The sequence below is a fragment of the Falco cherrug genome, chromosome 2 (genome assembly GCF_023634085.1).
Source record: "Falco cherrug isolate bFalChe1 chromosome 2, bFalChe1.pri, whole genome shotgun sequence".
In the NCBI taxonomy this organism is placed as follows: domain Eukaryota; kingdom Metazoa; phylum Chordata; class Aves; order Falconiformes; family Falconidae; genus Falco; species Falco cherrug.
Genome location: NC_073698.1, coordinates 114173973 through 114201956, shown reverse-complemented (window position 1 = coordinate 114201956; position 27984 = coordinate 114173973). Strand labels below are relative to the sequence as shown.

The following is a 27984-nucleotide window of genomic DNA, read 5'->3' as shown; positions in this document are numbered from 1 at the left end:
AAGGGTCTATGCCAGTAATACAGGGCACTGCAAGAATAAAATATTTGTAAAAGCCCCTCATTTATCTGCCAGGGTAATGTGGAGCTCACATCTTGCCAAGATCAGTGTCTGTAGCTCTGTGCCTTCTGCTACAGTTACATGAAATGTTAATCCCTAATGCACAGCAAAGAACCTAACAGCTTGCTTAGTAGCTAGGGATACTATTGCTGTTGACTGTTGCAGGACAAAAGGCAGAACTCTGAATCCACAGCTTGCTAGTTCCTGAGCCTCTTGGGTCACCTAGAAATGCAGCTGACCCTTGGAGTGTCTGCCCTGTGCGTGGTCCTGCTCACCTGTGGGCAGTGCACAGCAGATGGATGCTCTGCAGTAAGGTCTCATTCTCTTACCTGGTGATGCTGTCTCTGTGTGCCCCTGCCTTACGAGAATCCTAATTTGTCTTAGCAGTAACAAACAGAAACAAACTTTACAAGCACTAACAAAAAATGTTAACAAAAAACCCCATTTGTTACTGCTTGTTAAAGTATAAAATTGTAACTGTTACAGGCTGTCCCCTCTTCTCTCCTGCAGCCTGTTCCATTGCCATCCTTGCAACTTTGTGTTAAACTGGAGTTGCTTTTGGGACTGTGCTGTGGGGGAGGGGGATAGTCATTGCTTTACAGCAATAGGGTACGGGTGCTGAGCACACCCACTGAGCAATCCCTGGGACCCTATCTTTTGCTTTGGCCTGCCTTCTCTTATGAAGGTGCTAATCACCCCTTACCTTCCTTTAGTGTTAAAGGGTCTTTAGTGACCCTGGAAGAAGAGAAACTGAGCTGTCTGTGCTAATCTCAGACACAAATGTGCAGCCCTTGCCACATTAGTCGTGCCTTTGTCGCCTCTCGACTGGATTAGTGCAGTGCACTGTATGTGGGTCTATAGCTGGAAACACATACAGAACAGTGTTGTCTGCTTGTTTTAGTGTCACAGGAGAGTATTTTCCAGAGAGACATCAACGTGAGGAGTGTCCTCAGTCAGGATCCTGAGCTGACTTCTCACGGTGGTCTGTTGGAAGCTGGTTTGGCTATCAGGCAGTGCTTTAAAGCTTACCTGCTGCTGTTACTGTTTTCTGTAAGAGAATAACTTGAAGGATTGAATGGAGCTGCCACTGAAGACCTAGTCAGGAAGTATATTGGAGCCCTACAGCTTGATTTTTTTTGTTGGTTGATTTTCTGTATCAATGGTTTTACTCTTCCTGTATCAATGATTTTACTATATGGTGCTGGTGTTTAGAGAGATGTCCTTAAAGACATCTGGTTGTGGAACAGTACATAGGCAGTGGAGGTTTTCTTTGCACCATTCACACGTGAACTGGAGAGGAAGTCTGGCTTTCTTATTAGGACTAGTCAATCACTTGATCAGGTACATAATAACCGTCTTCTGGGAGGGATATAAGGGGTAAGAGATTAACCTCAGTCTGCATTACAAGTAAGTTTAATGAAGTACTAATGTTGAATACAGAAGGTCATGGCAATGAGGCAGTTGGACTATTATGACTGAGCCTGTACACGTGAACAGCCTGCAAAGCAAAGAGTGTGCTGGGAGTTATGAACTGGGGAGGCAAAGATAGTGTCAGTCCTTGGTTCAACTGTTCGTTGAACTGTAGCTAGGGATAAAAATAAGCTTTTTCTCTTGTAGTTTTGCTCAGTGTGTACAGCTGCTTGTGTAGTTTTCTGATTCTTTAATACATCCTTCTCCATGCTACTCTGGAGGGGACAAGCTGCACTTTATAACATGTTCCCCAGTGGGTGGTTTCTGTCCACAAGACTAACTTCTTTGCCCACACCTGTGTACCTATTGGCATGATGGTTCTAAACCAGGGAATAGGGTCTTAATCTACAGCAAGAAGACGTACAGAGTGATAGGAGGGGAAGGCTCAGCAAGTGTGTTGGTGTTGACACTAGCCAGTGGCTTTCCCAATGTAGCCAGTGAATTAGAGCTGTTGTGCATTGCTGGACTTTGTGTTGATGGGTGATTTCTTTAAATTTGGCTTTGCCTTTATGGTATCTCAGACCAACCTTCTGGTCCAATTGCTTTTGATGTTATGGCCATCTACTTGGTTTTAGCAGGATCTGTCCTTTACTGTTCTGGCTTCTGTTCTACCTGGCTGCTAAAATATTGTGCTATGGGTATGGAGCTGGTGGGGTGCAGTAGGATGCTCATGGTTGGAGACTGAGTTTAGGTAGTACCCCTCTCTTTCTGAGAAGATTTCTCAGGTTGGAACTATGAATCCAAGCAGTTCGCTCTCTTGGGAAGTAAGAACCTGCCAAAATCCACATGCAGCTGCTGGGGTTATTCTTTGGGCTACAGAGTCAAATCAACCAGAAAAGTCTCCTGCTGCATCTTTGCTAGGTCCTCTGGCTAGTTTAAGTGGTTCACATTCTTGCCTGGAGCATAATTTACTGTTTTGCCAGCCTTCTGCAGAGAACTGCTGTTGTTCTATCTTTCTAATGAGACAGTCCCAGAGAACACGGTGTGAACATCGTGTGTTCCTCTGCTCTGGAGGAAGCCTGCTCTGCTCATGCTCCCGTGTTCTGGAGCTTAGACCAAAGAGGGGATGTGTGCTATAGAAACAGGTGAGGCTGTAGAAGTTCATTCAAGCAAACTGTGTTGAAATCAGTTCTTCCTTTTAAATTAATTAGGAAGGCAAGGGAGTTTACCTGTGTTAGAGAAGCTGTGACCCTTCAGGGCAGAAATGACCATGCTTTTTTTTTTTTGGAGAATGTCAACTTACTGTTCTCATGGCCCTCAAGCTAGGGGAGAGTTAGTTTTCTACTTCAAACCCTCTACTGGTGTCAGCAGAAGTCTTATAAAAGTGCCTGATAAGATTATGCTCTCACTGTAGTAATGCAAACCACTTATTAATATTTTTAAAGTGTTTTACGTAGCACTTGGTCTGTAGTAGAGGAACTGTTACCCATTGGATCTACGGCTAGTCCTCCCCCCTGCTCCCAGATTTCATTACCTAATGTGTTAGTAAATAAGCAGTGAAACAAAGATTGCCCAAACCAGACATTATGTGTTTAGGGGTTCCTGCTCCAGTGAGACCAAATGTTAATGGGAAATATTGCTCTTACTAGTGCTAGCTTTCTGCAGAGTGGGATGTCCAACCTTACTTTTTTTTTTTTTTGTCTATCCTGGTAATTCCTTTGTTAACTATGTGTTCTCCCTCTCTTTATTCTCCTGCCTAGCTTTCTGCAGAGGGCGTGTTGTGAGGGTGCCCAAAGGTCCTCTTATTCGAGTCATGGGCACGGAGGTGGTGATACCTTGCAGTGTTAGTGACTACGATGGACCCAGCGAGCAGAACTTTGACTGGGAGTTCTCCCGGGAGACTGACTTCGTGCGGATAGTGAGTACCTGGGATTCTACATTCACCTCTGAGGAGTACCAAAAACGTGTGGGCCACGGGGATATCAAACTGAGACGGAGCAGCAACGATGCTGTGGAACTTGTGATTAGAAACATCCAGCCAACTGACCAAGGGAGATACAAATGCTCCACACCCAGCACTGATGCCACCGTTCAGGGAAATTATGATGCAGAGGTCCAAGTGAAAGGTATTTCTGAAGAGTGAGGTGTGCTCTAAATTTGTTTTCAATATTGATTATAGATGTACCCTTAAGAACATTATGTTTCTATTGCTTATGAGCGCATTGTGGTTTGGATTTTTTCCCTCTCTGTTCCTGCTTAATTCTCCTAAAGCCAAAATTGAAAAATGGAAAGTATGATAGCAAAGGCAAGTGGGGTGAAGAAGCAAACAGAGGCTGTTTACTATAAACAACACTTTCCTTTTTTCTGTCTAGTAAATATGTAAATAAAAATGGGAAAACTGAGCTCTGGGTTTTCTGAAGATGTCTGCAAAACTTCAATGTCCCTAAGCCTCTGGGTAGCGAGGCTACCTTTGAGGAAAAAAACACAACCTGTCTTCTGTCTTGTTTAGTGTCATTTAGGGATCTTTATATACGAAGGAGGTAATCTTCCTTTTCCTCTTTAGCATGTCGATGCTGCAGTCATGCTCTAGCTTTGTTCTCTCATTTAGGGTTCTTTAGTAGTAACTTGGGAGACTATTTTTTTTTTTTTTAGTGTCTTTTTTTCCCTTGAAAATCAAGATGGTTCTGGGTAGAAGTAATACAAATGATGATGTGTGGATGAGAAACTAAAGTGAGAGGAAGGATAAATGAACACTTGTCTTGGCTTCTTTAAAGTGGAGCGCTTCCTTTAATGGATTTTCAGCTGAATTTTCTTGTTCCTGGAATATATTTGTGTGGAAGAAGGAATGACTGGCCGAGTGTTGTTCTGTGGTAGTTTTACTGCCTCATACCTGAACAGGTCAGTGTGGGTGTTCTCTTCTTGCTTCCATTTTATCATGCTTGTGTCTTTTGGTTTTTTAAATAGTGATTTCTGATGGCTTATCGGTGAGTGGTTCAAAAGCACGTTCCTCAATGTCTCTCAGACTGTCTGAGGGTGACTCCTTCAAGTTGCGCTGCTCAGCCGTCACCACCTCACCGGAGCATACTCACCTGCATGTGACTTGGCAGATAAAAAGTGGATCCACTTGGCGGGACATCCTATCTTTGACTCATGAAGGCAAATTCCAGCCAGGTCCCGGCTATGAAGAACGCTACCGCAATGGAGATATCCGCTTGGACACAGGAGCGAATGACACGTATCGGTTATCTATATCCCAGGCCTCGTCAGTGGATGGTGGCGTCTACAGGTGTCTTGTGAGTGAGTGGGTGAGAGGGGCAGATAGCTCGTGGCAGAAGATTCAGGAGAAGAGCGTGGAGATAGCAAGTGTGGCGATCCAACGGACTGGTGAGTGTTACTGATGGGCTGGGGTCACAGCTTGCAGCTACAGCAGTGCTGTGTCCAGACTGTGATGCTTTGAGAGCAGAACTTGCATAAGCTGAACTAAATGAGGGCACATTCCAGGAGAACCTAGAATGTTGTTTGGATAGCTGTCCTGTTTACATCTGAGTTGATAGAAAAATTATGCCAAGCATTTTCTAGCTTTTATTGTAGGGAGAAGGGGGTTGATGGCATGGAAGGATTGACTGGAACCTCTCAGATGCTTAGACCTAGATTTTCTCATCCATAGTTCACTTCAGATTGCTTCTGGGTTTTATATTTCTTCAATAAACATTTTATTTAATCCCTGAGCACCTCAAACCTTCTCTCTGCTCTCTCATTAACATAGGCTTGCCCCATAGCACTAAACAGCTGCACTTCCCCTGTAAAAGTGGCTTGTGATTCAGTGACAGATGTGAAGCTTTTCTGTATGTTTATTAAAATAGCACAGAAAGATTAAGAGAAAGGAGGAAGGTGGTGATAATTTAACAGGACAAATAATCTAGTGATTTTTATCACTGACACTGGATCCACGGGTCTGATTGTTCCACCGTGTTGGCAGGGATCTAGGACAGTAATGGTTCTGTTAAACACATCATTGCACGCTTGACTAAGAAGACAAAAATACATGTAGTGCTGTGCTGAGGATATCCAGATATCCCTGCCCATATGCATTTCAGGAGTAGATGCACTAAGCATTTAATTGCATTAGCATTACCACTGCTAGTTGGAGGAGGGAAAGCGGGGGGTGATGCATCTTGTCACTCAAGAGGTGGAAAAACTGGCAGTGATGATCCCTCAGAAATGTGAGATTATGATGATATTTTAGAAGTGTTCAGACAGTAAGGGTATCTCTTCATTTTTGTAATCCTTTAATCACCATAGGGAGAACCCAGAACTGCTGGGTTTTTGGCTGGCTCATTTGGATGTAGTTTTAGTATCCTGGTGGTACTTGATCCTGTCAAATTTCACAGACTAATCTGTCCCCTCTCTTTCAGGGTGTCTGTTACACAGTAAAGCTTGCAGGTGCTCTCTGCCGAGGCAGGGTTTGCTTAATTAAGAGCTGTAATTCTCTGTTTTGTCACACTTTTGGAGAGTTTGGTTTAAGTAGGTGGGGTTTAATCAATGGCTGAAAACAGGGTGAGGATGGCCAGGAGCAGTAATAGTGCAGTTTTTTGTGTGGTTTGGGTGGTAATGTGGTTTTGTTTGTGGAGTTTTTTATTTAGGATTTTTTTGGCCGTCATTTTTAGCTCAGTCATTGGAAGCACTGGTACTTTGTCAGGGGCATGAAGGGTTTGGTTTTTTTTAGGTTATGCTAAATGGGATAGGTTATTCTCCACCAAAATGCTGTGGAAACTTTTACCCACACATCCTGTAGGACTTGTAGAGCATCTTGTGCTGACATCTAAAACCTCTGCACTTGCATGCTAAAATGAACTTGAGTTGTAAATGGTACGCTTGGTTGCTGCACTTCCCTCATTCTCATCTGCTGTATACTGTGGGGTTGAATTTGTAGAATAAACTTAAAAAAATCCCCAAGCAAACAAAAAACCCCAAACTTAAAACCCCACAAAACCCCTAAAAGATGAATTAATATATCTAACAAAGGAAGCCATGCACAGGTTACTTGTGTAACTCTGTGTGTGCGTGCCTGTTGTTGCTCTTCTGTCTACTTGCCCATCACTTTCACCTCCTAAAATCATGATGTCTTTGGGCCTGACTTTGTTCTCCTATGTCTTTTTTTTAACAGTGCCTTGTACAACAGGTATATAACTCTAAGTAAGGTCTTCGGACATGTCTGTAACCAAAAAAGGAGTGCTGAGAATGTACATGAGGGTAAACTTTCATGGAGTCCCTCTCTATGCATACACTGCCAGATTCTCCATGCTTGTCACTATTTCTCCACAGAACACTTTTGTTTTCATGAAATACTGCTCTTGACCTTGCAGATCAGTCGTCTTTCGTGTGTTGGTATTAGTCTGTCAAAGTAACTAGCCTTTTCTGCTGACTGCGATCCCATGATGAGACAGTGAGGGAAGTCCCAGTGAGATACTCATCAGATAGTGGACTTTTCTTTACCGCTTGGGTGGGGCTTGCTGCTCTCTGTTCAGTTTGACTGCTTTGTGCTGTCAGGTGCTGAGCGATGAGATGAGTATTGCTGGGTTTTCTTGACAGTAATTGTGGCTGCTCAGTTTGGCTCTGGCCTTTATACCTGATGGTAATTCTAGAAAGCTTTTACTGATGGGTACCTATTAGGTAGTAGAACAGGGTTTTACACAGAAGTCACAGATCTGCACCAGGGATGTAGCTGCCTGTTTAAGGCAGGAATCTATATTTTTGCTCATGAACATGGTTGTAGGTCTGCTGAGAAGAGCCGCTGCTGTAGCAGCCCTGTCTACTGGCCTCAGTTGAGACTTTTAAGAGCAGCTGCATTACACACTGTGGGAACGGTGTTGCACTGAGATCCAAATCTAATCTTTAGGCAATGTGGAGTGAAGGAGTGAGCAAGTGAAGACATGTGGTGGCCAGGTAACTTGGTGAATGATTTGCACTGAGGTTTAGAAAACAACATACACAGCAACCCTGGTTCACCTCTCACCAGTAACTAACTCCAGCTTTTTTGCTTCTGGTCTTGACACTTCAATCTCATGGATTGCTTTAATAAAGCTGTGGCCAGCCTGGTAACCTACAGAATGCAAAAGGTCCCATTTGAATACTTGGTATGACCATATGTGCGATGTATATAAAAAATACTCACTAGCCAGTGGAGTTTGTTAAAATGCACTTTAGGTGGCTATTGATATTGTTTGAAAGTCCGCAGTTTCTGTTGGCCAGAGCAGTAAGTGGAGGGATCGGCAGTACAGGGAGTATTGCTGCCTTCTGCTTGCTTCCATTTCATGTTTCTGTAACACACCTGAGGTCAGTCAGGACTCCCAACATGTGGCTGTGGCTGCCTCTCATCCAAATCTGTTCTGTTGGAGGAGCTCAAAAGCACTTCAGCAGAAACCAAGTGGAGTTCTGATGTAGTTCCTAGTGATTTCAGTGGACAGTTGTTCTTCTGAGGGATAGTCCCAGAACACCTTGACCCTCCTGTGAGAATGGGAAAACCTGCACATGTTTTCTTGCTGTGCAAAGTTGACATGCAGTCTGTGATTGGGATAAAGCCTTCATGGACTAGTTGCTGTTGAGTTATAAAAACCCTGTTCTCCCTCCCTTTCTCCCCCTGGCCTCATCATGCATCCCTTGCTTGACTGATGATGTGTACTTCCCTTGTAATAGATGATGCAGCTCAATATCCAACAGGCATTTGAAGGTAGGGCTACTGAGCTACTTCAGAAGCTTCTGTCAGAATATGAATTCCTAGATAACTTTGGACTTTTTTTTTAATTATTATTATTATATTTATTTTATTAATTAATGGATTTTTTTGTTTGAATTTTGTCTCTTCATTTCTAAGCTCTAGATGTGGTCATCTCAACAAGCAATGTGTCTGTGACTGAAAGAGACTCCCTGGATCTTATATGCAACATCACAACAGACAGAAGTGGTATTTTCCAAGCAGAGGTGATGTGGTATTTTTCTGCATCACCTGATGATACCTTGTCAGATGCTCAGGTTTTGCTGAGCATGGACCACGATTCTGTTGTCAGTGAGTCAACTCTCATCAGCCTGAGCCATGTAGATAGGAATGCCTATCGCCTGTTAGTGCGTGATGTGGATGTGGAAGACTCTGGCTACTACTTCTGCCAAGCAGCTGTCTGGGTACCACTGCACAATGGGAGCTGGCATAAGGTGGTGGAGAGGACATCTGCACCAGTCAGTGTGGTGGTGACAGCACTAGGTGAGTGATTCTGCTTTCAGACTCAGTCCTTGGTCCCATCAGAAAAGGGAGAGGACCTTGCAAACTCACTTCTGTGCAAGTTTCTCTCTCGTTTGCATCGATCATCTCTATGTAGGTTATCTCTCTCACATATAAAAGTACTGATCTATCTTACGGGGTTTGGGGTTTGTACATTATAGGCTTTTAGGATCTATTACTGCATGTCCCACCCGTGTACTCCACTTTCTGGTGTCATTGAGCAGTCTGCAATTGAACTTAAAAGCCTGCCTTGTTTTCCAGGGGCTGAAGCTGCTCCTGTTGTCATGTTGTCCTCTTTCACCACTCTTGTACCATTAGCAGAGCTATGATCCGGTAACAGGCATTCTCTCTGAGCTCTGAACACAGTGATATCGGATGCTTCCCCTGGATTTTGAGTCATATACCATAAAAACTATTTATAATGGCAACTTCATAATGAACTCTAATAACTTTCAGACTTGTTGGGTTTTTGCTTTGTTTTAATCACTAGAGAGAAACCACATCCTGCTGATGGATTTAGAACGGGACCTGACTCTATACGGCTTTATTCTCCTCCCTCAACACACAAGTCCATTTTACGAGACCATGTCACGTTGCTGTTGAGTAGTGTGAGTGAGTGGGAGACACCTGGCTTGTGGCTAACTTCATGCTAGCAGTGTTGATTAGCATAGTGACCAGTAAAACAGATTTTCCTGCAGTATTTAACATTCTGCACAGCGGGGTGCATTTTTTGTAATTCAGTCCTGGAGATGAGAGAATATTTAGCCTTTTGGACAAGCAAAGGATTGTTTGTGCACTTGAAGTTATGGCTTCCATATGTTACTCCAGCATTTCTGCACCAAGTTCTTTTGATTCACCAAAGGGGGAGGGGGAATCTACTTAAAGGGAAACTTGATGACCTCTTTATTCTCTCCTTCCTTTATCCCCCAGTTGTTTTTGGTGGTTTTCCCTTCTTACAGCTCTAATACCATCAATGTCCATGGTTTTTTTTGCAAGGGGCTGGTTAGAAGCAGCTGTGTTTAACAGTTGTTCATTTAAGACTTGTGGACTGAATGATGAACAGGAGCTGTAGGTAAAAGATTCAACAGGCTTATCTGATCAACCTAGACTACAAGAGCAGGCTGACAGTATCTTTCCCTAGACCCCTTTCCCAAGAGAAATCTGTTTTGGAGATCCACTGTCTCATATGCATGCTGCAGATTGTAAAGCTTTTCCTTTGCTTTATCCCAGCTGAACTCTTAAGCTTTGATCTCTATGCAAATATCTGTAGAAGTACAGTTACTTGGGAGAAATATTAAAAATGAAACTCCTGCAAAACTTCTGAAAAGTCTATCGTTTTAGGGATAGGTCTAGATATGTCAACCTCCCCATCCTGTCTGCTAATTTAATCTTGGGGAGAGAATAGCTTCAGTTTCGAAGCAATGAAACTCAGGATGGTGTTGCAGGATGCTGTAGATAAGGTATCTGTACCTGATAAAATCCACAAAGTATTGATTGTGTTGGAAGCATCAATGAACCTAGATGTGAGCTGGGGGAGAACTGACACAGCTGTAGTAGTTGGTGTTTGTTCCCAGTTTTAACTGGACGCAAGTATCCAGGCCTAAACCCTCTCAATGTACCCATTCAGAGCCTCTAGTCATCAGGAGCTGGGGGTACTGTCCAGTTACAAAGGCAGAGCTCCTCCATCATAAAAGTACTGAACGAGGCCAGCATACAGAGAACCTGCTCTGAACTCTGGTTTTCAGAAATAGCTAGCTATACCACAAGGTTAAATCCCAGTATCAATGACTTGAAATTTTGCATTTTTGTATTGTACAGAGAGCTAAGCTGTGGCTGTTTCCAAGTTTACTTGTATTGTGTGCACAAATGAACGTCTTCATTTCCTGTCCTTCTTAAGCTGTTTAAATCGCACATTCAGCTCGTGAGCATTCCCTCCTTTCTCCACTTGTGTGCATGTGCATGCATGCACCCATGCTCCTGTGTGCATAGGTGCGCTGCATGCTCATGTGCTCTCTCATAGTGCCTGTACCTGTAGGACTATTCCTTATTCTTTCCATTCCAATTGGGCATTATTTGGGAACAGGAGAGAGTAAAATCTGCTCTTCAGCAGATGCTTGGTTGCTAGGGCAAGAGAAAGTGGAATAAATTTTCAGCATTTGAGGTTTTCAACTGCATCCAGAATTTACCAGCTCCTCCTCCTTAATGGAAGTTAAGAGCTGCTGGAGTATTAAGTCATTGAACTGTTAGTGAGGCTGTTCTTCGACAGCTGACAGAGTGGAGGAATGAGGTTTATCCAGCCAGCCTTTTATTCTTCCTAAATCCGCTGTTTGAGTGTCTGTCAGGGTGAAGCGCCTATCTGGAGTGGTGCTGTCAAAGCCAAAACTCTTAGCAGTCCTTCCCCTGCACACAAATAAACCAAACCTAAAGTGATTTTCTAAGAACTCAAGTTTCTTGCAGCTTTTTCTGTCTTGTGTTCCTGTCTAGAGAACAGTTTCTGCTTTTGTAGTCTTTGTTGCTGTGAAAATATCAATTGGTCTTGAATGCCTTCTTTTTAGAGGGGAAGGGGAGGTGAGGAGGAAAGATAAAAAAATTGCAGAGCGTGAGCAATATATCATGAGGCCCTGGAGAAGACCAGGCTTTTGTGAATGAGACAGGAAGCGTAGTGTAGCTGTAGGATCTATGGAGACTTACACCAAAAGTGGATTTTTGCCACCATTAATAATCTCTGCCTTGGTTGCAGCAGAGGGACTCTGTGCATTTTCTTTTTTGTTTTGCCTTACTTACACTGAAATGTGCAGAAATCTACACTTCGTTGGTAGAAGGTACTACGGACTTCTGTAAACGGTACTTTTATGCTTGTGTGTTACCTAACACTGCAGAAACTCACCATTAGTATCACTAGATACTCCGGTGTGTATCAATGCCCTTGTTCTTGTTAGATGCAAGGACACTGCATGCATAACACCTAATGGTGAGAGATCTTTTTCTGCAAGCTGACACAGCAGCAGCCAGCTTGCTTGATACAATTGTTTTTATCCTTTGCATCTGAAGTCCAAAAGTGCACGTGCACACGTAGTTTGCACAGCAGTTCTATTAAGATGCTTTATTATCTTGGCTCGTTGGTGAGCTAAGCCTATGTTTTAGCCTTGGACTGCATTTTCTGCCCCAATTATAGCTTCAGTTAATTGTTTCTAGGAGGGCAAAAAGCCAAGTAAAACATAAAGCAAGAAATAAATATAGAGCGCTGAATGCTTACAATGTAAAAGCCATGTGATGAGTATTGGCCAAACACTTGGAAAGCTGGTCTTTTTCTGAATTAGAGTAGACAGCAAGACAGAAAAATGTTCTAACACTAGTAAATAAATATATTTCCTTTGTGGTGCGAGGTTCTTGTAATCTTTTTCCTTTACTATTGCTGTAGTCTAAGAGAAAATAGTCATGTGGCTGCCTTATCGCTTTTAGGCTGTGGATGGCCAGCTCTTCCAGATTTAAATACAACAGCCCCATTTTTAACCCGTGAATTTCAGGCACTCCTTTTCAATCTTGAGGTATTCCAGCCTCATAGCTGTACAGCATGTACTTCTCTGTTCAGACTGTGAAGGTCTTCTGATCTGTGCATCTTTAAGCATCTTTAACTCTTAATCTACTTAGTATTTATTATGGTGCCTGCTGAAATTTACTGTGCGTGGCTGTTGGTGCTGCCTGTGGCCAGTGCTAGTGCTGGTACCCGTGCCCCCTGGTTTTGGTGTCTGGGTGGGCAAGATGGTTGGTTTTTGGGTTGTTTAACATTCTTAAACTGTATCGTAGAGACATGATGGGATGGTGAAGTGTGGAAAAGACATTTCAGGACAGAAAACTGCCTGTTATCCTGAAGACAAATTGGGGAATGGGTTGTGTCTGGTCAGTGCAAAGCCAGATAATAACCAGTCTCCTGTGGCTGCAGGCTGCCCCAGGCATTTGAACAGGTGCAAAAGGTGACTGGCTGGGCTGAAACTGAACCCGCATGGTGGGTTCTTGGGGCTGGGCCTAAAGAAGGGAATTATTTTGCTCAACAGTATCCCTTAGACCTGATTTTTCTGAAATGGTCTGACTAGACATACGAAATGAAAGCTGTTGTTTGGAAATGCAGGCTTAGGGGTTCTTGCGTCAGAGTGGTGCAAGTCTGAGAGCTGGAGTCCAAATTCCCGTTCCCCAGGTCTTGTAAGAAAAATACATATTCTGCCACTTGGTTTTCAAGCTCAGGTGCTTTCACAGACTGGATGTTACAAGTTAGCAGTATCTATTAATAAGGTCTGACACTTTCTCCTTTCTGCTTGTAGCTTTTAACCTCTTTCTTCTGGGTTTCCTCTCCTGCAGAGCCAGACTATGAGGTGTTTCTGAATGCCTCTAAAACACCCAAGTTTTCAGATGACCCCACAGAGCTCAACTGCAGGATCGCAAACGCACAGGACACCGAAGCAAACCTCCGCTTCACAGTTTCCTGGTACTACCAGCAGCGCCTGCGCAGCGACGATGTAGTGACAAAGGAACTCCTGGCCACGATGGATGCAGACTGGACTCTGCTGCTTGGGGACAGGAGCAGAGAGCGGACTCAAAACGGGGAAATAATCTTCTCTAAAAAGGCTGTTGACACCTTCAGTTTAAGAATCCAGTGGACTTCAGAAAGTGACAGAGGGGATTATTTCTGTGTCATCTCTGCATGGACTAGGCACCGCAACAGCAGCTGGGTAAAGCGCAAAGATGTGACTTCTGCATCTGTCAGCATTTTCTGGGCTACACAAGGTAGGAACCTTGCACCTATTTGCTGAAAGATCTGGAGAGCAGAGATAGTTTCCTCCTGAGTAGGCCCGTCAAACCAGAAGGCCTGTTAATGGGCTTTGGAAATGGGGTCCTGTATTATGAAGGGGGAAAAACACTATTACACCCTTTACACAAGGGTGTAAAGGCCTCTTATTTGTGGAGGGAAGTAACTACTTAACAGCACTCACCGGTTTTATGCAACAGTTTGGAGTGGAAGTGCAAAGCGGAGATATGTTAGTCAAACTGCGCTGAGAATTCCAGGAGCTGGGCTGTTGTTGTGGCAGGGGTGACATCCAGCAGTGGTGCTGGGCTCATTTTCCCCTTTCCTGACTTGGAGTATTTCAATCTCTAGGATGTATCTTGCTGCTAGCAACAAGGTTGTCTTGAGGTGAAAAGAGGAATGTCACTCAGTCTTCTTTGTCTGCCAGTATGAGAGGGTTTTTTTCCTTCTCTCTGACAAGCCCGTGTTTAGAAGGCAGTTCTGAGGAAGTTCATGGGCGTAGTAGTCCCGGAGTATCAAAAAATAAGTGGGTGGCAGAGCAAAGTAATTCAGTGATTTGCTTAGTTCTGGGCCTTTTTTAGGCAGAGGCAAACTAGCTCTGGTCAGTATTTAAACTGACTGGGAGAATTTCTTAGAAGCTAAAGTTACTTACATCACTTAACACCAGTTTATAATGGGTGTACATATCCTGGACGCCCTGTAGAGTGACACTGTTTTGGCTTAGGTGTGAGGTCATGCAAAAGGGTCTGTTAGATAGGGACAGAAGGAACAGGATAACCTGGGGTGTAAAGTCTGGCAAAAATCTGTGCTTGGCTAAGCTGCATTTATCCTGACGGATTTGTTTAACAGTCTAGCTCTGGCATCCACAGGCAGAGAACTATATTTCAGAGACAAGTGGTTTGAAATCAGTTTAAAGTTGTTTAGGGATAATCCCTAAACAGTGAATTGGAGAGCTGCTGTGATTCTGCTTCAGTGAAGAGAGAAATGGTGGGCTGCTTGCTCAGTACTCCCTTCATCCCCAGACCAAGCGTGGTCCATGAAAAGGTCATTTTTTTTTGCTTAAGCTGGCTTCTGCAGCAGGAACGAGATGTCTCATTAATGCTGAATGCTGGTCACAATTAGTTCAGTTGTTATGCCACAACACGGAGTGTGTGTGTATGTGCATGCATGTGTAATGGATCATCGCCTTCGGAGCAGCTAGAGACACCAGCTGGAGTTGAAAAGTCTCAGACTGTGTTGACATTTCTGAGGGAAAACAAACTGTGACAGGTGTGAACATTCCCTTGTTTCTGGTTTTATTCCAAAAACTCCACTAATTTTGCAACACAAATGTAAATGTTATAGTCCCCGTGCTGAAAAGTATGTTTTGTTGGCAAAACTTGGAGTTCGGAGATTTATGATGTGAAAGTGAGCTCTCCTACAAACACCTTCTCTTCCTGAAAAAGTATGTTACATGTGTATAAGGGGGAATAGAGGGGTGGGGTGACAATATATGGGTTTGATTGCCCGTTCTTCCCTTCCACCCCAGCAGCCTAGCCCCAGATATGCCTTTCTGTGCGTGCCCTGTCCCCTGCCATAGCCTATTCCTGCAAGCTCCAGACTCGGCTGCAAGCCCAGTGCTGTAGCCGGCAACTATGAAGGAGTTAATCTGCTGCTGCCTCTGCTCTCTGACTGTTGTTTTGACAAGTATCTCTGGTGATTTGAGTCCCTGACTGCTCCCAGTGCTTATAAAAGCAAGCAGCCAGGCTCCCACGTGTTTGCCTAAGGAGAGAACAGAAATTTGCCTCTTCCTTGGATAGCTTGTGCCTACATAGAGGCTTTTCTAACAACTATTTCAGTGCTTGCATCGCCTGTGTTAACTTCAGAGCAGTGCTTGGGGCAGGGAGCACTTTGGGAGAAATCCCACTTTGGAAAAGGTTGTTCTGAATTTTTGAGAAAGGAGAAGCTGTTTTGTGTTGTGTCTGTGGGTCAGTCAGCACAGAGGGTGATCAGGATAAGGAAACTTTCTTGAAATGTAAACATCACGTGAAGATGTCAAAGTCCTTTTTGTGTATGTTGTATAATAAATTGTACATTTGCCCATTTTAACTTGACGGTTTTGATCTTCTTTTTCTGTTTTGTTCTGTTGGGACCACTAACGCTCACATGTCTTTCTGCTTACTCAGCTTTGCAAATGCAGCCAATTGCTGTCATAGATCACAGTTGTTTTTGACGTGGTCTGCCTGATTTGTTTCTTCCTCTTTCTTCTACCCTTTCCAAGGTGACAAAGAAAGCATCTTTATCTTGCCTCAAAAATGAAAAGTATCAATTACGTTGTTGGTTTTTGCTTATTTAGAGTACAAATTCCAGTCGGTACAATGGGGTAGAGGAAGGGAGGAAACCTTTTTTGACTGATCTGTAACCCAGATTTTTCAACCCAGAAAGAAGTTTGATAGTTCAAAAAAGATAATTTTATTTATTAATTTGAATGTGAGTGCTGCCTGTATTGCACAGTTGCTGTTTGTAGTGGAATGCAGAACTGGTGCTTGTTTCCTAAACCAGTGTTGCCAGTTTTGCATCTGCATGGAATTCTTTGCAAAAGAGAACATTAGCTTTCAATTGAAATTTCAGATCCCAAAGGTGCTGCTATTTGGGGGCTTGTTAATTCTTCTGTCTTTAATTTACAAAATAATTGTATTTAACGTGATGGTACTTGTCCTAAATGCTTGCCCAGGCCCTGCCATCACATTTAATTGGGACCGAGGGCATCTTAATCTTTTAGAAAGTCTTGCAAGTAGAGAACAGGTGATGTTTCTGCCACCCACTCGTCTTTACCATTGCTGGCGTGTAATAGGCACTGCATAGTACAGACATGCAGTTCCTCCTGAGCAAAGAAATTCCTTTACCCATGGCACCGAGCTGCCAGGCGAACGTGCCAGTTCGGGCGTAGAAACAAGAAGGTGGCGTTAAGTTAAGGTGTACGAGCCCTAGCCAGGGGTGACTGGGCTGCTCGTGCCCGTGGCACTGTGAGGGTGTAGTGCTTCTGCTCTTTGCTTGGCAGGGGGGTGGGCCAGTAAAGGTGGTCTAGTTGTGTGTGTGTGCAGCAGTGGGGAGGGCTGTTGTGTTGTCCGTACACGTATCAGGCTGTGGTGCAGGCCATAGCGCGCCTGCTGTATTTTCAGAGCTGCAGGGGCTGCAATTGTACCTCCGGGTGTTGTATAGCCGCCTTGCCGTACAAAGGCAAAGCTGTCATTACCTTAATGTCTGCTGCATTCCCTGTACACGCAATCTAGCTGGTGCACTGGGGGATGAAGAAATCTTTATGAATATTGAGATGGTGTTACTTGAAGCTGCTGACAAGACATTAGGCTCTGAGGTTACTGTTAGCCATGGCCATTGAGCTGCTTTTCTGACCAAAGTCAGCGGAGTGCGGGGAAGGTGTGTGCTGTTTCCTAAGGTCTCCTTGCCCTTGTAGCTGTTAAGCTTCTCTAGCAATTTGACTGGCTTAAATTAGGTAAAAGCTCTTTTTGGTCACTACCCAGGAAGTACTCTTGAAGCTGAGCAGGCACTTTGTGGTAGAGAGCAACAGGAGAATTACAGTGTGGCTTAACCACTTGGACTGGCCAGTGATGGAAGGCAGAGGTGTGCGCTGCCAGGCTCCAAAGTACAGTTTATTACTCAAATTTTATCTGAATCATTTGGCTAGGATTTCTGCTGCTGCTGGCCCTGGAGTAGCGCCCAAACTAGTTATAAGCTTTGGGTATGGTTTACTTAGGATCTCTTCCTCTACCACTTTCCAGCATAAACTCTGCAGGTTGCAGCCTCCTGTCTATGACCGACCAGGGTGTGTTTTGCCATGCTTTTCATTCATGGAACTTTACAAGAAGGAAGTGAGACCTTGCATGGGATTGCAGGCATGTGTGCAGAGGGGCAAGTGTGCAGCGTAGCAGCCAAGACAGACATTGCAACTCTCAGATTAGAAATGAGATCTTAGGCTGTAGTTCTTCAAAGAGAATGTTCTTTAACCTCTCTGGCCTATCTTATGCTATAAGATCTGATGAGTAGTTTCCGTTAATACAGGAAACATGAAGAAGCCTTCCTTTCCCACATAACTTTCCTTGCAGATTACTGTTATTTCTAACCTAAGTGCCAAATCTTAGGTCTCTTTTCTTTTTCTGACGTGCGCTGTTAGACACAGACAACTACATGCTTTTCTAGGTGGGGGCGATGGTAGCAGCAGACAAAATGTAATTAGCGCTCCAAAGGAGAACAATTTTGGCACAGAAATGTACTGTTAAAAATGGTGATCCAGGCCTTTCTAGTTGTTTAGGATATGGGGCTTTTTTTTTTTTTTTTTTTTACTTCATGCACAGGTCTCTAATATTATTGCAGGTTAAAAATGTTCCTTTGATATTTTGACTTTCTTGCAACAAGAAACATTCAGCACCTGTATGTGCTGGTTTTTTGTGTCCCTTTTTCTAGTCTGGTCTGCATTGCTTATGGTCTCACATAAGAGGAGGCGCCTCTGCCTTCTGTAGTCATCCAACCTAAGGAGGTTTGGGTTTTTAAAAGGTAGAAAAATCCTTTGAAAGGACTTTCATAAGAATATATCTCCCTGTTCTCTGTTCAGCATCCTCATTTCTAACCCTTTTGAATTCTACTGCTGTTCTCCAGCTACATCTCTGGACTTCGGATGTTCTCTTCCACAAACTGTACAGATGGCATTTCTGCTGTTCTCCCATGCTACCGCCACTTCTTTCTCCTTTTTCTTTAGTAAAAATAATTGGTAAAAGCAGCATTTTCTATAGCCCTCAAATGGAAAGTCAAGAAAGGATGCCAAGGAACAAAGTTTGCTCTGTCCTTGCAGGGGACAAGATACTCACTCTCCTGTGTACTGCTGCCTGATCTGTGGCTTGGAATTTGGTGCCCAGGTAGTAGGGAGAGTTGTCTCTTCTCAACTACATCTGTACTGCTCTGATCATCTGAAGATGTTTGTCTTAAGCACACACGTGAGAGACCAAATGCAAGATTTCTTTCTCAGTGTCTAGGACCCAGTGTTCTGACACAGAGATAACAGCATGAAGAATGTTTACATCGGGAGGGACTTTTGCCCAGAGCCTCCTCGTATGGTCTAGAAAGCAGCAACACGTAGTATAAAAGTACAGCTAGCTGTTTGTGCTTCACCTTCTGGGGTAAAATATAATTGTCCACTATATTCCTAAAATGTGGCAAGCTGATCTGTGCTGGATTCGTAAATGTTGCAACCTTATGAAGAGGGTGATAGCAGAATCTTGTGGACGCAGAATGAGGAAAAAATAATTTGAGGTCTAGACTCAGGTGCATGGTGAGTTCTCTCACAAGGGAGTGGGGAATGATTCTGTGTGTGCAACTTCAATTGTCACTGTACCCCGAGTGCCTAAATGTGCAGCTCTTGTATTCCCACTTGTTTAGTGGGTGTAAGTGAAGGGGGTTTGGTGTGGAGTATCAAGTAATTCTGTGCTCAGCTAGACCACTAGAAGCAGCTCAGCCTTCGCCACTCCTGCTGTTTCTTTATATAGCTTTGTACTGTGATCTGCTTTATACAGTACTGATTTAAAGCTGTCATACCGGGTTTCTCATCTTGTGGGCTGTGTCTACTCATTGTGAAAACTGCTGCTTGAAGGCAAAACACTGCAAAATGTAATCTTGACAAGTATCTTGTCGCTCTTATAGGGAGGGCATAAATATTGCTGCATTTAGTTCAGTTTTTGGGGAATGTGTTACAATCTCACCATTGTTTATTTCCCTTTTCCTGAGAAGTTTCACCTTGTGTAAAGGTGATCTGCATCATTTTTGTTTAATGTGTCTATGCTCATTTTTTTTGTAAAGGGGGGAAGGTAGATTACGCTGCAGCTGACTAAGTCCAGAAAGTAGGACTAGCTGTATTTTTGAAATACTGCTATTTTGGGAAGTGGCTGTAAGCTGTGTAACCTGCACCGAGCCCTCCTTTAAGAAGAACCTGGGTGTGCAGGTTGTCTCTTCATCACAGTGCCAGGAACTAGCAACTCGTTTTCCTTTTATCTGGTTCTGATTTCAATCACTCCTCACTTTCTCAGTTTCTCATTGTGAGCTTGTGTTTTTCACGTCTTGGGGCTGTGCTCCTAGATGTATAATTTTCTCAGACCCTGTAATTAAAGGATTTTTGGGATTGAGGAGCTGGCAGACTTAGGGAATGCTGAAGAAAGTGCAGGACACCGAGCAGGAAGTGTTGCCGGCATTCTTGATGCCGAATGGGCTGTCAAGGCTCCTGGTAGGCTTCTACTCGGACGAATGCATGAGAAGCAAGGGAAAAGAACACAATGTGGAGGCAGAGGTATAGCGAACTCCTTCAATGCAGAGGTGTGTATGTGGGGGTGCTGGGGACGGTGACTTCTCCCATTACCTCCCAACTTTTTTGTCCTTCAAATTCAACTGATCTTGGGAGTTCAGCTGAATGTGTCTGGATTGCTGTTAGGGTGGGTTTTCAAGGGAAATAAAAGAAGCTACACTAAGTGCTGCCGATTCCGTTAGTGGCAGCTTTTCTCGCTAGTCATGAGTATGTCAGCAGTGACCTTGTACCCTGTTGCTGAGGGTGCTCTTCCTCCACATCCAATGTAGAACTGGGACTCTGAGTCTTGTCTGACTAATATCTTTACTCCTGAATAAAAAAATCCTGAAGATCCTGTCACGCTATGACCTGCGTATTGTATTATCTGTCCAGTATTTGGTGTTTGTTTGAATTCTTGCATTTTGACCCAAACTGTTGTGTACTGGTGTGTGTGTGTGTGTGCTGTTGAGTAACATTTTGGGCTGTCAATGAGTGTTTAGATAAATCTGCTGGGATTTTTCTCTCCAAAAAATTACTTTGCAATCTTTTTGTAATCTTCTTACTTATTGTAATCTTCTAGATTGAAAGGTGCTGCAGAAATAGCTTCACCTTTTTATTAACCCCTCTCTTGCTGCTTATTTCCTTCCCTCTTCAGATTACACGCTTACAGTGGAGGCAGTGAAACTGAAGCCATTCTTTGTAGCAGGCCACACCTTTGAGATGACATGCAAGGTGTCTTCGAAAAACATCAAGACGCCACGGTATTCTGTCCTCATTACAGCTGAGAAGCCACTGACAGATCAGTCGAATCCCAATGGAACCACTCGCATAATCTCCTTGAACCAGGATTCAGTAGTGCGGCTGGAAGACTGGACAGACCAGACTCGTGTGGACGGTGTAGTTCTGGAGAAGGTCCAGGAGAATGAGTTCCGCTACAGGATGTATCAGACCCAGATTTCTGATGCTGGGCTGTATCGCTGTGTGGTGACTGCCTGGTCTCCAGGTGGTGGTGGCATGTGGCGTGAAGCAGTGAATGGCTTATCCAACCCTATCCAGATAGACTTCCAGACGTCAGGTTGGTATAGAATCTGGCAGCTGTGTGTCTAAGCCAGAAAAGGAGAGAGTTCTGTGATGCTCTTCTAGTAGTTTCCCTGTCTCTGGGAAATACCTAGCCTTTGAAACATGGAAGGGGTCTCCAAACAGCGTGACAGCTGAAAGCTGGGCTTGTCTCCCTTGGTAGTACTTGTGTCCTTTGTGCTATTGACTGTTTACAGAAAGGTGTTTAATGAATTGGCTGTCATCATAGCGACTGGATTTTTCTTTACTAATGCAGCCCTTATGGTCCTGCAGGCTCAGAGATGGTTCTCAGTATGGGATAACGGCTGCCACATTTGCCAGCTTTGTCACTAGGTTGCTGTTAAGGTAGTGGCTGCTTTGAAAGAACGTTAATATAACCTGGATTTCTGTTCCAAACCAGACACGATTAGCATAGCATTAAATTGCCTAAGCATACCTTCCTGTTGATGTAATTGCAGAAAATGATCAGGTCAAGGCAATGGTAAAATTTCAGCTATCGCAGCAAGTGTATCCTGCCACGGGAAGACCTTAGAGGCCCTTTGTGGCTGGACTACAATGCAGCTCTACAAACTGGCATGAATCTCAGCACACAGAAGCGCATCATTTCCTCATGTCTTTGCTGAAACCCTCACCTTCAGCTGCAACGTAGCCCATATGTTGAGAATTATCTAGAGAAATGCTCCTCTAGAAAAATCTGGTGCTGGTACATTGTTGTGGGGGGACACAACAACAGCATTGGTTTGGATCATCAGAAGATGCATGTCAACACTGACTTCCTATCATGCTGTGTGGGTGGGAAGTGCTGCGGGAGTTGTTTTGATAATGATGGTGCACTTCTGAGTAGAGGGCTCATCTCATGACTTGGTAAACCAAGCTGGTGACTTCTTGAGCATTTTTGAAGAGCTGTCAGTGAAGCCCAAAGGTGTGTCCTATGCTGGAGCTCTCTAGGTAGCTGCTTTATCTCAAACCTTCTGCTCTCCCCCATTCCTATTCACAGGCACAGCTTGGATGGGGATCTCTCATCGTATCCCTTGTTCTTCATGTGAGTTACTCTGCTTAATATAGCAGGGCTGTATGGTTTTTAGATGTGTCTGTGACTAGGCAAGAGCAGCCTGACTTCTGGTTGCATCTATAACTATGGTAATTGTTCTCTGTGAGGTGTTTTTTAAAAACTGAGCTTCCTTATACTGGGCAGACTGGGAAAAGGACAAGGGCTAAGCATAGGCAGACAGCCTTGCAATGAGGACATCGCTTTAAGAAGCTTGAAATGTAGCGTCCTGATACAAGCCTTAATGAACATTCAGCCTGACCAAGGCTGGCAAGAGAGAGGGTGTTGACTCAGCTCAATGCTTCTTTCAGTTCTAGGTAATTTCTGGTTGGCTTTTTGTTTGGTTTTGTGGCAAGGTACTGTTCTGAAAATGTTAGTTGCCTGTGCTCCAGATGCCTTTTAGAGCAGCACTATCACAGGTTAATATTGCTGTAGATTTGTTGTCTTCTCAGGGTGGTTTAATGAGCTATAGTTTTAGCCTTATTACTCTTGATATCTGGGTCAGACACAGTGGGAGAGAAGCATTTGCGAAGGGGTGATGCAACAAACCATCAAGAATGAAATCTGTCCCAAACCTCTCCCCTCCCCTACAAGCTCTTGCATGAAGGCTTTCCTGCATAAAAGTGGCGGTTGGTGACTCTCCCAACATTGGTTGTGTTATGTCACTTTGAACTCCTGACCAAAATGTTTGGTGGGATGCTATTAATATCCATGGTTCAGAGGGAAACCTGTGAGCTATGCAAGGGAGGGAAGTGTGCATGTTGCAGTCTTGACTTCTTTTTGCTGTCACTCTACTCCCAGCCTCTTCACCCAGATAGGATTTCTGGAGCATGGAGTGAAGAAAGGGAGAGAGAGCCTGTAGAACTACCCTGGGAATGTGTGAATTCCAGTAGCAGGGCTGGAGCAGGGGGAGGGATGGTCCTGAAGCCCTGTCAGCCTTTCATTCTTTACAAAAGAATGAAGAGAGAAATGAGATCCCAGGCACAATTTACTGGAGAGCTATTTCCCAAAATAATCTTGGCATGTGGCAAAATCTGGCTTGAAATACCTTCCTTTCTTCAATTGATGGATGAATTTTGTGTCCTTCAGTTGCTACTCAGATATCTTTGCTGGACATTCATTTCTCGGCATGATGAGGATGTGTGAGGGCACAGTTAGAATGTATTAACTGTGGAATTATTATTTAGAGAATTATTTGGAATCAGGTACACGAGACGGGAGACATTTTGTGGGTGTGTTGTTTTGGTTTTGTTGGCTGAGGTGTACTTTGCAAACTGAGACTGAGTCAGGGAGCTGGAGGTAAATGGCAAAGTTGTGGAGCAGCTACAAAAGCATGGCTCAGATATCACGCCCTTGCCTTGCATCCTGTGGTACAGGCAGCTGTCAAACTTGTTCTTCAGAAAAAGAAGTTGGTGCCAGATTTTCCCTAATGGGAATGGTGAAAGGCAGAACTGCTTAGATAGGTTGTAGTTTCTAGGGAGAATGAGAGGCTCCCCAAAACTGGAGGGAAGATACTAACAGGAAAGGGTCAGAAAAAAGCAGGGGCATGCAACTCTACAGGCAACTGTAAAAGCTGGGGGGCGCTGATATGCTAAATCCTGAATTAATGGGAGGGTGGAGTGTGATGAGTTTGAGTGTGGTTGTCCCTGATAGGAAAACTGCTAACGAGTCAATTGCACTGACTTCTGGGGTTCTCAAAGTGTAACAAAAAGACATCTTAACTGTGACTGCTGGAAGGGATACAATAAGGCAGAATAATTTTGAAAAATAGAAGGTATTCCACTCTCTTCCCTACTTTGAAGGCTTGGGCTTTGACAGCATTTTCAGTTTGCACCATGGCAGATGAAGTGGGGAGGTGATCAATACGAAGCAGCATTTTCAGCAGAAGGAAGCCCTTAAAGAGTTCTACATGAAGCTTTTAGTGGCAGGAGAAATTTCTTTCTTGGTTGTTTTTATTGATTCCCCTTTGATAGAAGGTGGGGATACTTGTTAGCATTGGAAATCCTTCCCTCCAGTTTGACTCCCTTCCAGATCACTCTGAGTTGAGTGATGTTTCAAGGAGGGGCTTTCAGTGTGCATATACGTTGTGCAATGTGATCTATCTGAATGGCAGGAGGCCTGTAAGCTTTTTGTATATGAGCTGGGGAGTGTGCACATGAAACTTCAGTGTTTCCTGCCACAATAGGTTTGAAATGTGGCAGTGCTCGGAAATATTTTTCCATGAACATCTGTGGAAAATGTCTTGCTCAGATTCTTTCCATTCAAGGCAGAACTTGCTGGCTGCAAACAGAGACCTCCTCTCTTCTTTCTCCACTTGCTGTTGCAGAGGGATGTATTTATTCCATTTGGTTAACTATCTGAAATGTTAATGTAAAGGCATTTGAAACTTCCTGAACTAAAAAATGAAATGTGAGTTTTGCCTGCTGACTTACATAAACTGGAAGTTGGGGGCGGTGGTGGTGGTGAGGAGGAGCCTAGTATGTCATTAGTTTTCAGATATTCAATCTATGGCAGATTGTTCTCTGCTGGATATGTTTTAAGGCTGGAGAGGATCTTGTGAATCCTCTGGTCTGGCCTTATGAATAACATGGATCATGAGATGTAAATTCATTAAATGAATGCCTGCTGTATGTCCAGTAGCTGTAAGCAAACTAAGCTTAATGAGGCGGGGCAGGGAGAAGCTGTCACATATGAAGACAGTGCTTCTTTTTGGTTTTCTCAGTCTAGACCAGAGGTTCTGCCATCTCTTTTTCAAAGGTTACCCAGCAATGCAAGGGGCAAGAGCAGCTGTCAGTGCTTGTCTTTAAATTTTCTCTTAATTTCATTGCATCATTTCTGCTCAAACTCAAATGCATCCTCTCTCCTCCTGAGCTATGGGACGATGTATGTGTACATGGCCTTTCTTTCAGCCTGGAACACACCTGTCTTCTGTTCCTTGCTGTCCTTCTGAAGCCAGTGTATCCAGACAGCTTCTTGTAAGACTTGTGATCCTACCCAGCCACACTGAAATCTCTCACTTGTGTTGTGGTCACCTGGAGGTGTTGCTCCGGTGGCAGTGCTTTTGCACTGCAAGGGGTGAGCAGTGGAGGAGAGGGGCTTTTTTTCATGCTCCCCTTTGCCCCCAGCCTTAGTTGAGCTGGCCACCAAAGGTGGGGGCCAGAGAGCTGGGAACTTGCTTGAGATCAGAGCGCTTGTCTGATGCAGGTCTGTGTACAGGCATCTGGCTCAGGTGGCTCCAGCTGGCCTGCTGCTGGTTTTTTTAATGCTGAGGCACCCGGTCTCTGTGAAACCCACCTGGTTTATCCCCACATCATAAATTCTTCTTTAGCATTTGTCCTTTAATTTTCTATCCCTTTTACCCTGATCCTGGCAACCCAGGTTAGTGTTTAGTGTCTTTGCCCACAGCACATTCTCAGGGATTTTCACAGAAGTGACTTATTTTCCTTTCCCTTGAGGAAAGTGGGGAGAAGGAAGCTTTTAATCTTGCATTGAGAAGTATGTTATGAGAGGAGCACCATTTGGAGCTTGGCTGTGCTCTGAGATGGCTTCCCCCCCACCCCCTCCCCCGTGCCATTCAGCAGAGGGCAGAAAGCTCTGGAGAGGCAAAAATAAAGAGAACTTTTAAGGAAAGCGTCTCAATGAAATCTTCAACTCTGGATTACATCTGCATGTGAGCTCATTGCACAGCAATGTATTATCATTCACTTTGGAAGAAGCTGAGATAAAGCAAGAGCTGCTGAAATATGAGCTGAGTATTGATGTTGAACTTGCAATTAAAATTAAATGATGCCCTGCAATGACCCCGAGAGATACTCAGTTTCAGGAAAGAAGAACAGAAAATTCTTAAAGGAAAGAAACCTTAATCATGGAAATGAATGAAGAGCAATATAGCAGAAAGTCTTTGGCAAGAAAGGCTGGTATTTTCCAGCCACTGTTAATGGGCAGGAACGTGCTTTGTCATTGTGTGCCTTTGTGTCTGTGTGCATTAAGTTGTAGCTGGAAGTAGAAACCACAGACTAAACTGCTAGGGGCTTCTTCCAGTAACAGCTATTATGAAGCTTGGGATAAAACTTGTTAGAGAACAGTTCCATGAAGAAGCAGGGAGAGGGCACGAGGCTGGAATAGTGCCAGTGAAGGAGCTCATTAGCTGGAGAAAGGCAGGTCATGGGACTCTCTGTTCAGGAGTGAATGATTTGGTGCCAGGGCAGACATGAGTAATATTTTGGAAGACGGAGAACTTGTGGGTTGCATCAGATTTTTTCCTGCTTTGTGGTCCATGGCGCTGGCTGATTGCAAGGAAGAAAGCTGTGTGCAGTGATTGCGGCCTCCCTGCTGGGTAATGGACCGGGCACGGGCCTCTTTGGTGGAATGGTCTGCTCTGGATCTCTGTTGTCAGTCAGGTTACTTGACCTTTCTCTGCTCTATTTTACTTGTCTGGAAAATAAAGGTAACTCATGTCTGTGGGAAGACTATACCTTATTTTTGCAGAGAAGTACTGGCTAAAACGTCATGGAACAGGCCAAAATGTCATCTAGGACCCAGGTAATTAGGATCTCTTCTGTTGTAAATCTAGATGTTAACTGGCTTTTGGTTATTGTCCCTCCTTTTCCCCTTCTTTTTCTTGCAGATTTAAGGTGTTTGGATTACTGAGCAGGGAAGGAAAGCAGGGAGAATGGGGTGACATCAGGTAAATAGGGTTCTAGATTTTTTTATTTTTCTCCAATATGTAAATCTGTAAGTAAATTAACTCAATAAATTTGAACTCCTCCTTTCCACCCTGCAACCTGTTCAGTGTGAATCTGGTTGAGCATAAAATAACAAACCAAACTTGGTGCAGCTTATAAACATTCTTTCCTTTCGTTTTACATACATGGAAAAATTTGCAATACACTTTTTAGCTGAAAACTGTATTGCTATAAAATTTGGATCCTGGAGTTTCCTTCCTGGGTTGCATGGAATCGGCGGTTTGAGCAATGGGGTCTGCCATTAAAAGGGACGTCCAGCAGAAATTATACCAAATAGGTCCTGATCCTGGTTTCTCTTCAAGCACTTCTAGATTTATGCTAGTAAATGTCTAACCTCAGTTTCTTTGCTTTCCGTTTAAAGTTATATAGTGTTTAGCAAGCATTCAGAGGTCAAGAAATGCCATGAAAACTCTTTTTATTCCTATCTTGACTGCAGATGCTTTTTAGTATAAAATTTTTATTACCTTAATAAAGAAGAAAACTTCTTCTAGGGGTTGTATATAAGCTTACATATGGCCTTACTCTATTGAGGAACAGATTTTTTGGCTTAGTTTAAATCAAAGGTCTCAGCAGAAGATGGCAATTTAGGGGAAGGGGAATGCTGGTTTGTTTTGTAAATCTGTGGTCTTCAGTTTCAGCTGAGGGCATGACACCTATCTTCAGACCTAAAGTTACAAAAATCCAGTTATTTTTCAGCTTTCAAACTTGCAAGCAACTTCCCTACACTTAACTGTGCTTTGTTCTCTATGAGCTTTACAGGATCATGCTTGATCTGTCAACCCTGCAATTGAAACTAAATTCTGGTTTGTTTATTCTCCTGAGTGACCAGTAGGTGCCAATAACAGTATTTCAAACTGTTAAATACAGGTGGCAAGGTGAGCAAAGCCCCATGATCTGTTATCTGTAGAGTTCTGTTTTTCTCGGTGTTAATGTAGCATGAACTCAAATCTCATTGAAGGGGAGTTCACATCACCTCCCCGACCCTGCCTGTGACACTGCAAGCACTTGAGTGTGGCGATGCTGAGACCCTGATGGTAGTCAACGTTGTCGGTGTCTACTGGGAGTTCCCTGTTACCACATTCCTGCATCTGTAAGTTTGGGGTTGAGGTTTGGGTTTGTTTTGGGGTTTTTTTTTTTGTTTGTTTTGTTTTGGAGGGTAAAAACTTAAGAAGAGCACTTGGGGTTTGTGTGCCAAGCTCTGCTTGGTGGAGTCTGGATCCAGGGCCTCTGGAATACTGTGGTATA

General features: G+C 43.8%; 1 protein-coding gene across 5 annotated transcripts in view; it reads left to right on the top strand.

Annotated features, from left to right (window-relative positions):
- The window catches only part of PTGFRN (prostaglandin F2 receptor inhibitor), a 72593-nt gene that overhangs the window by 26031 nt on the left and 18578 nt on the right, over window positions 1–27984 (top strand). For 2 of the 5 annotated variants that reach the window (XM_055702557.1, XM_055702558.1), the window contains exons 2-6: window positions 3228–3593; window positions 4432–4851; window positions 8342–8725; window positions 13100–13525; window positions 20525–20944. In XM_055702557.1, coding sequence (XP_055558532.1) covers window positions 3228–3593; window positions 4432–4851; window positions 8342–8725; window positions 13100–13525; window positions 20525–20944 — 2016 coding nt within the window. Of the gene's footprint in view, window positions 1–3227; window positions 3594–4431; window positions 4852–8341; window positions 8726–13099; window positions 13526–20524; window positions 20945–27984 lie in introns of those variants that run through there. The other 3 variants (XM_055702556.1, XM_027814309.2, XM_055702559.1) reach the window with 3 other exon arrangements.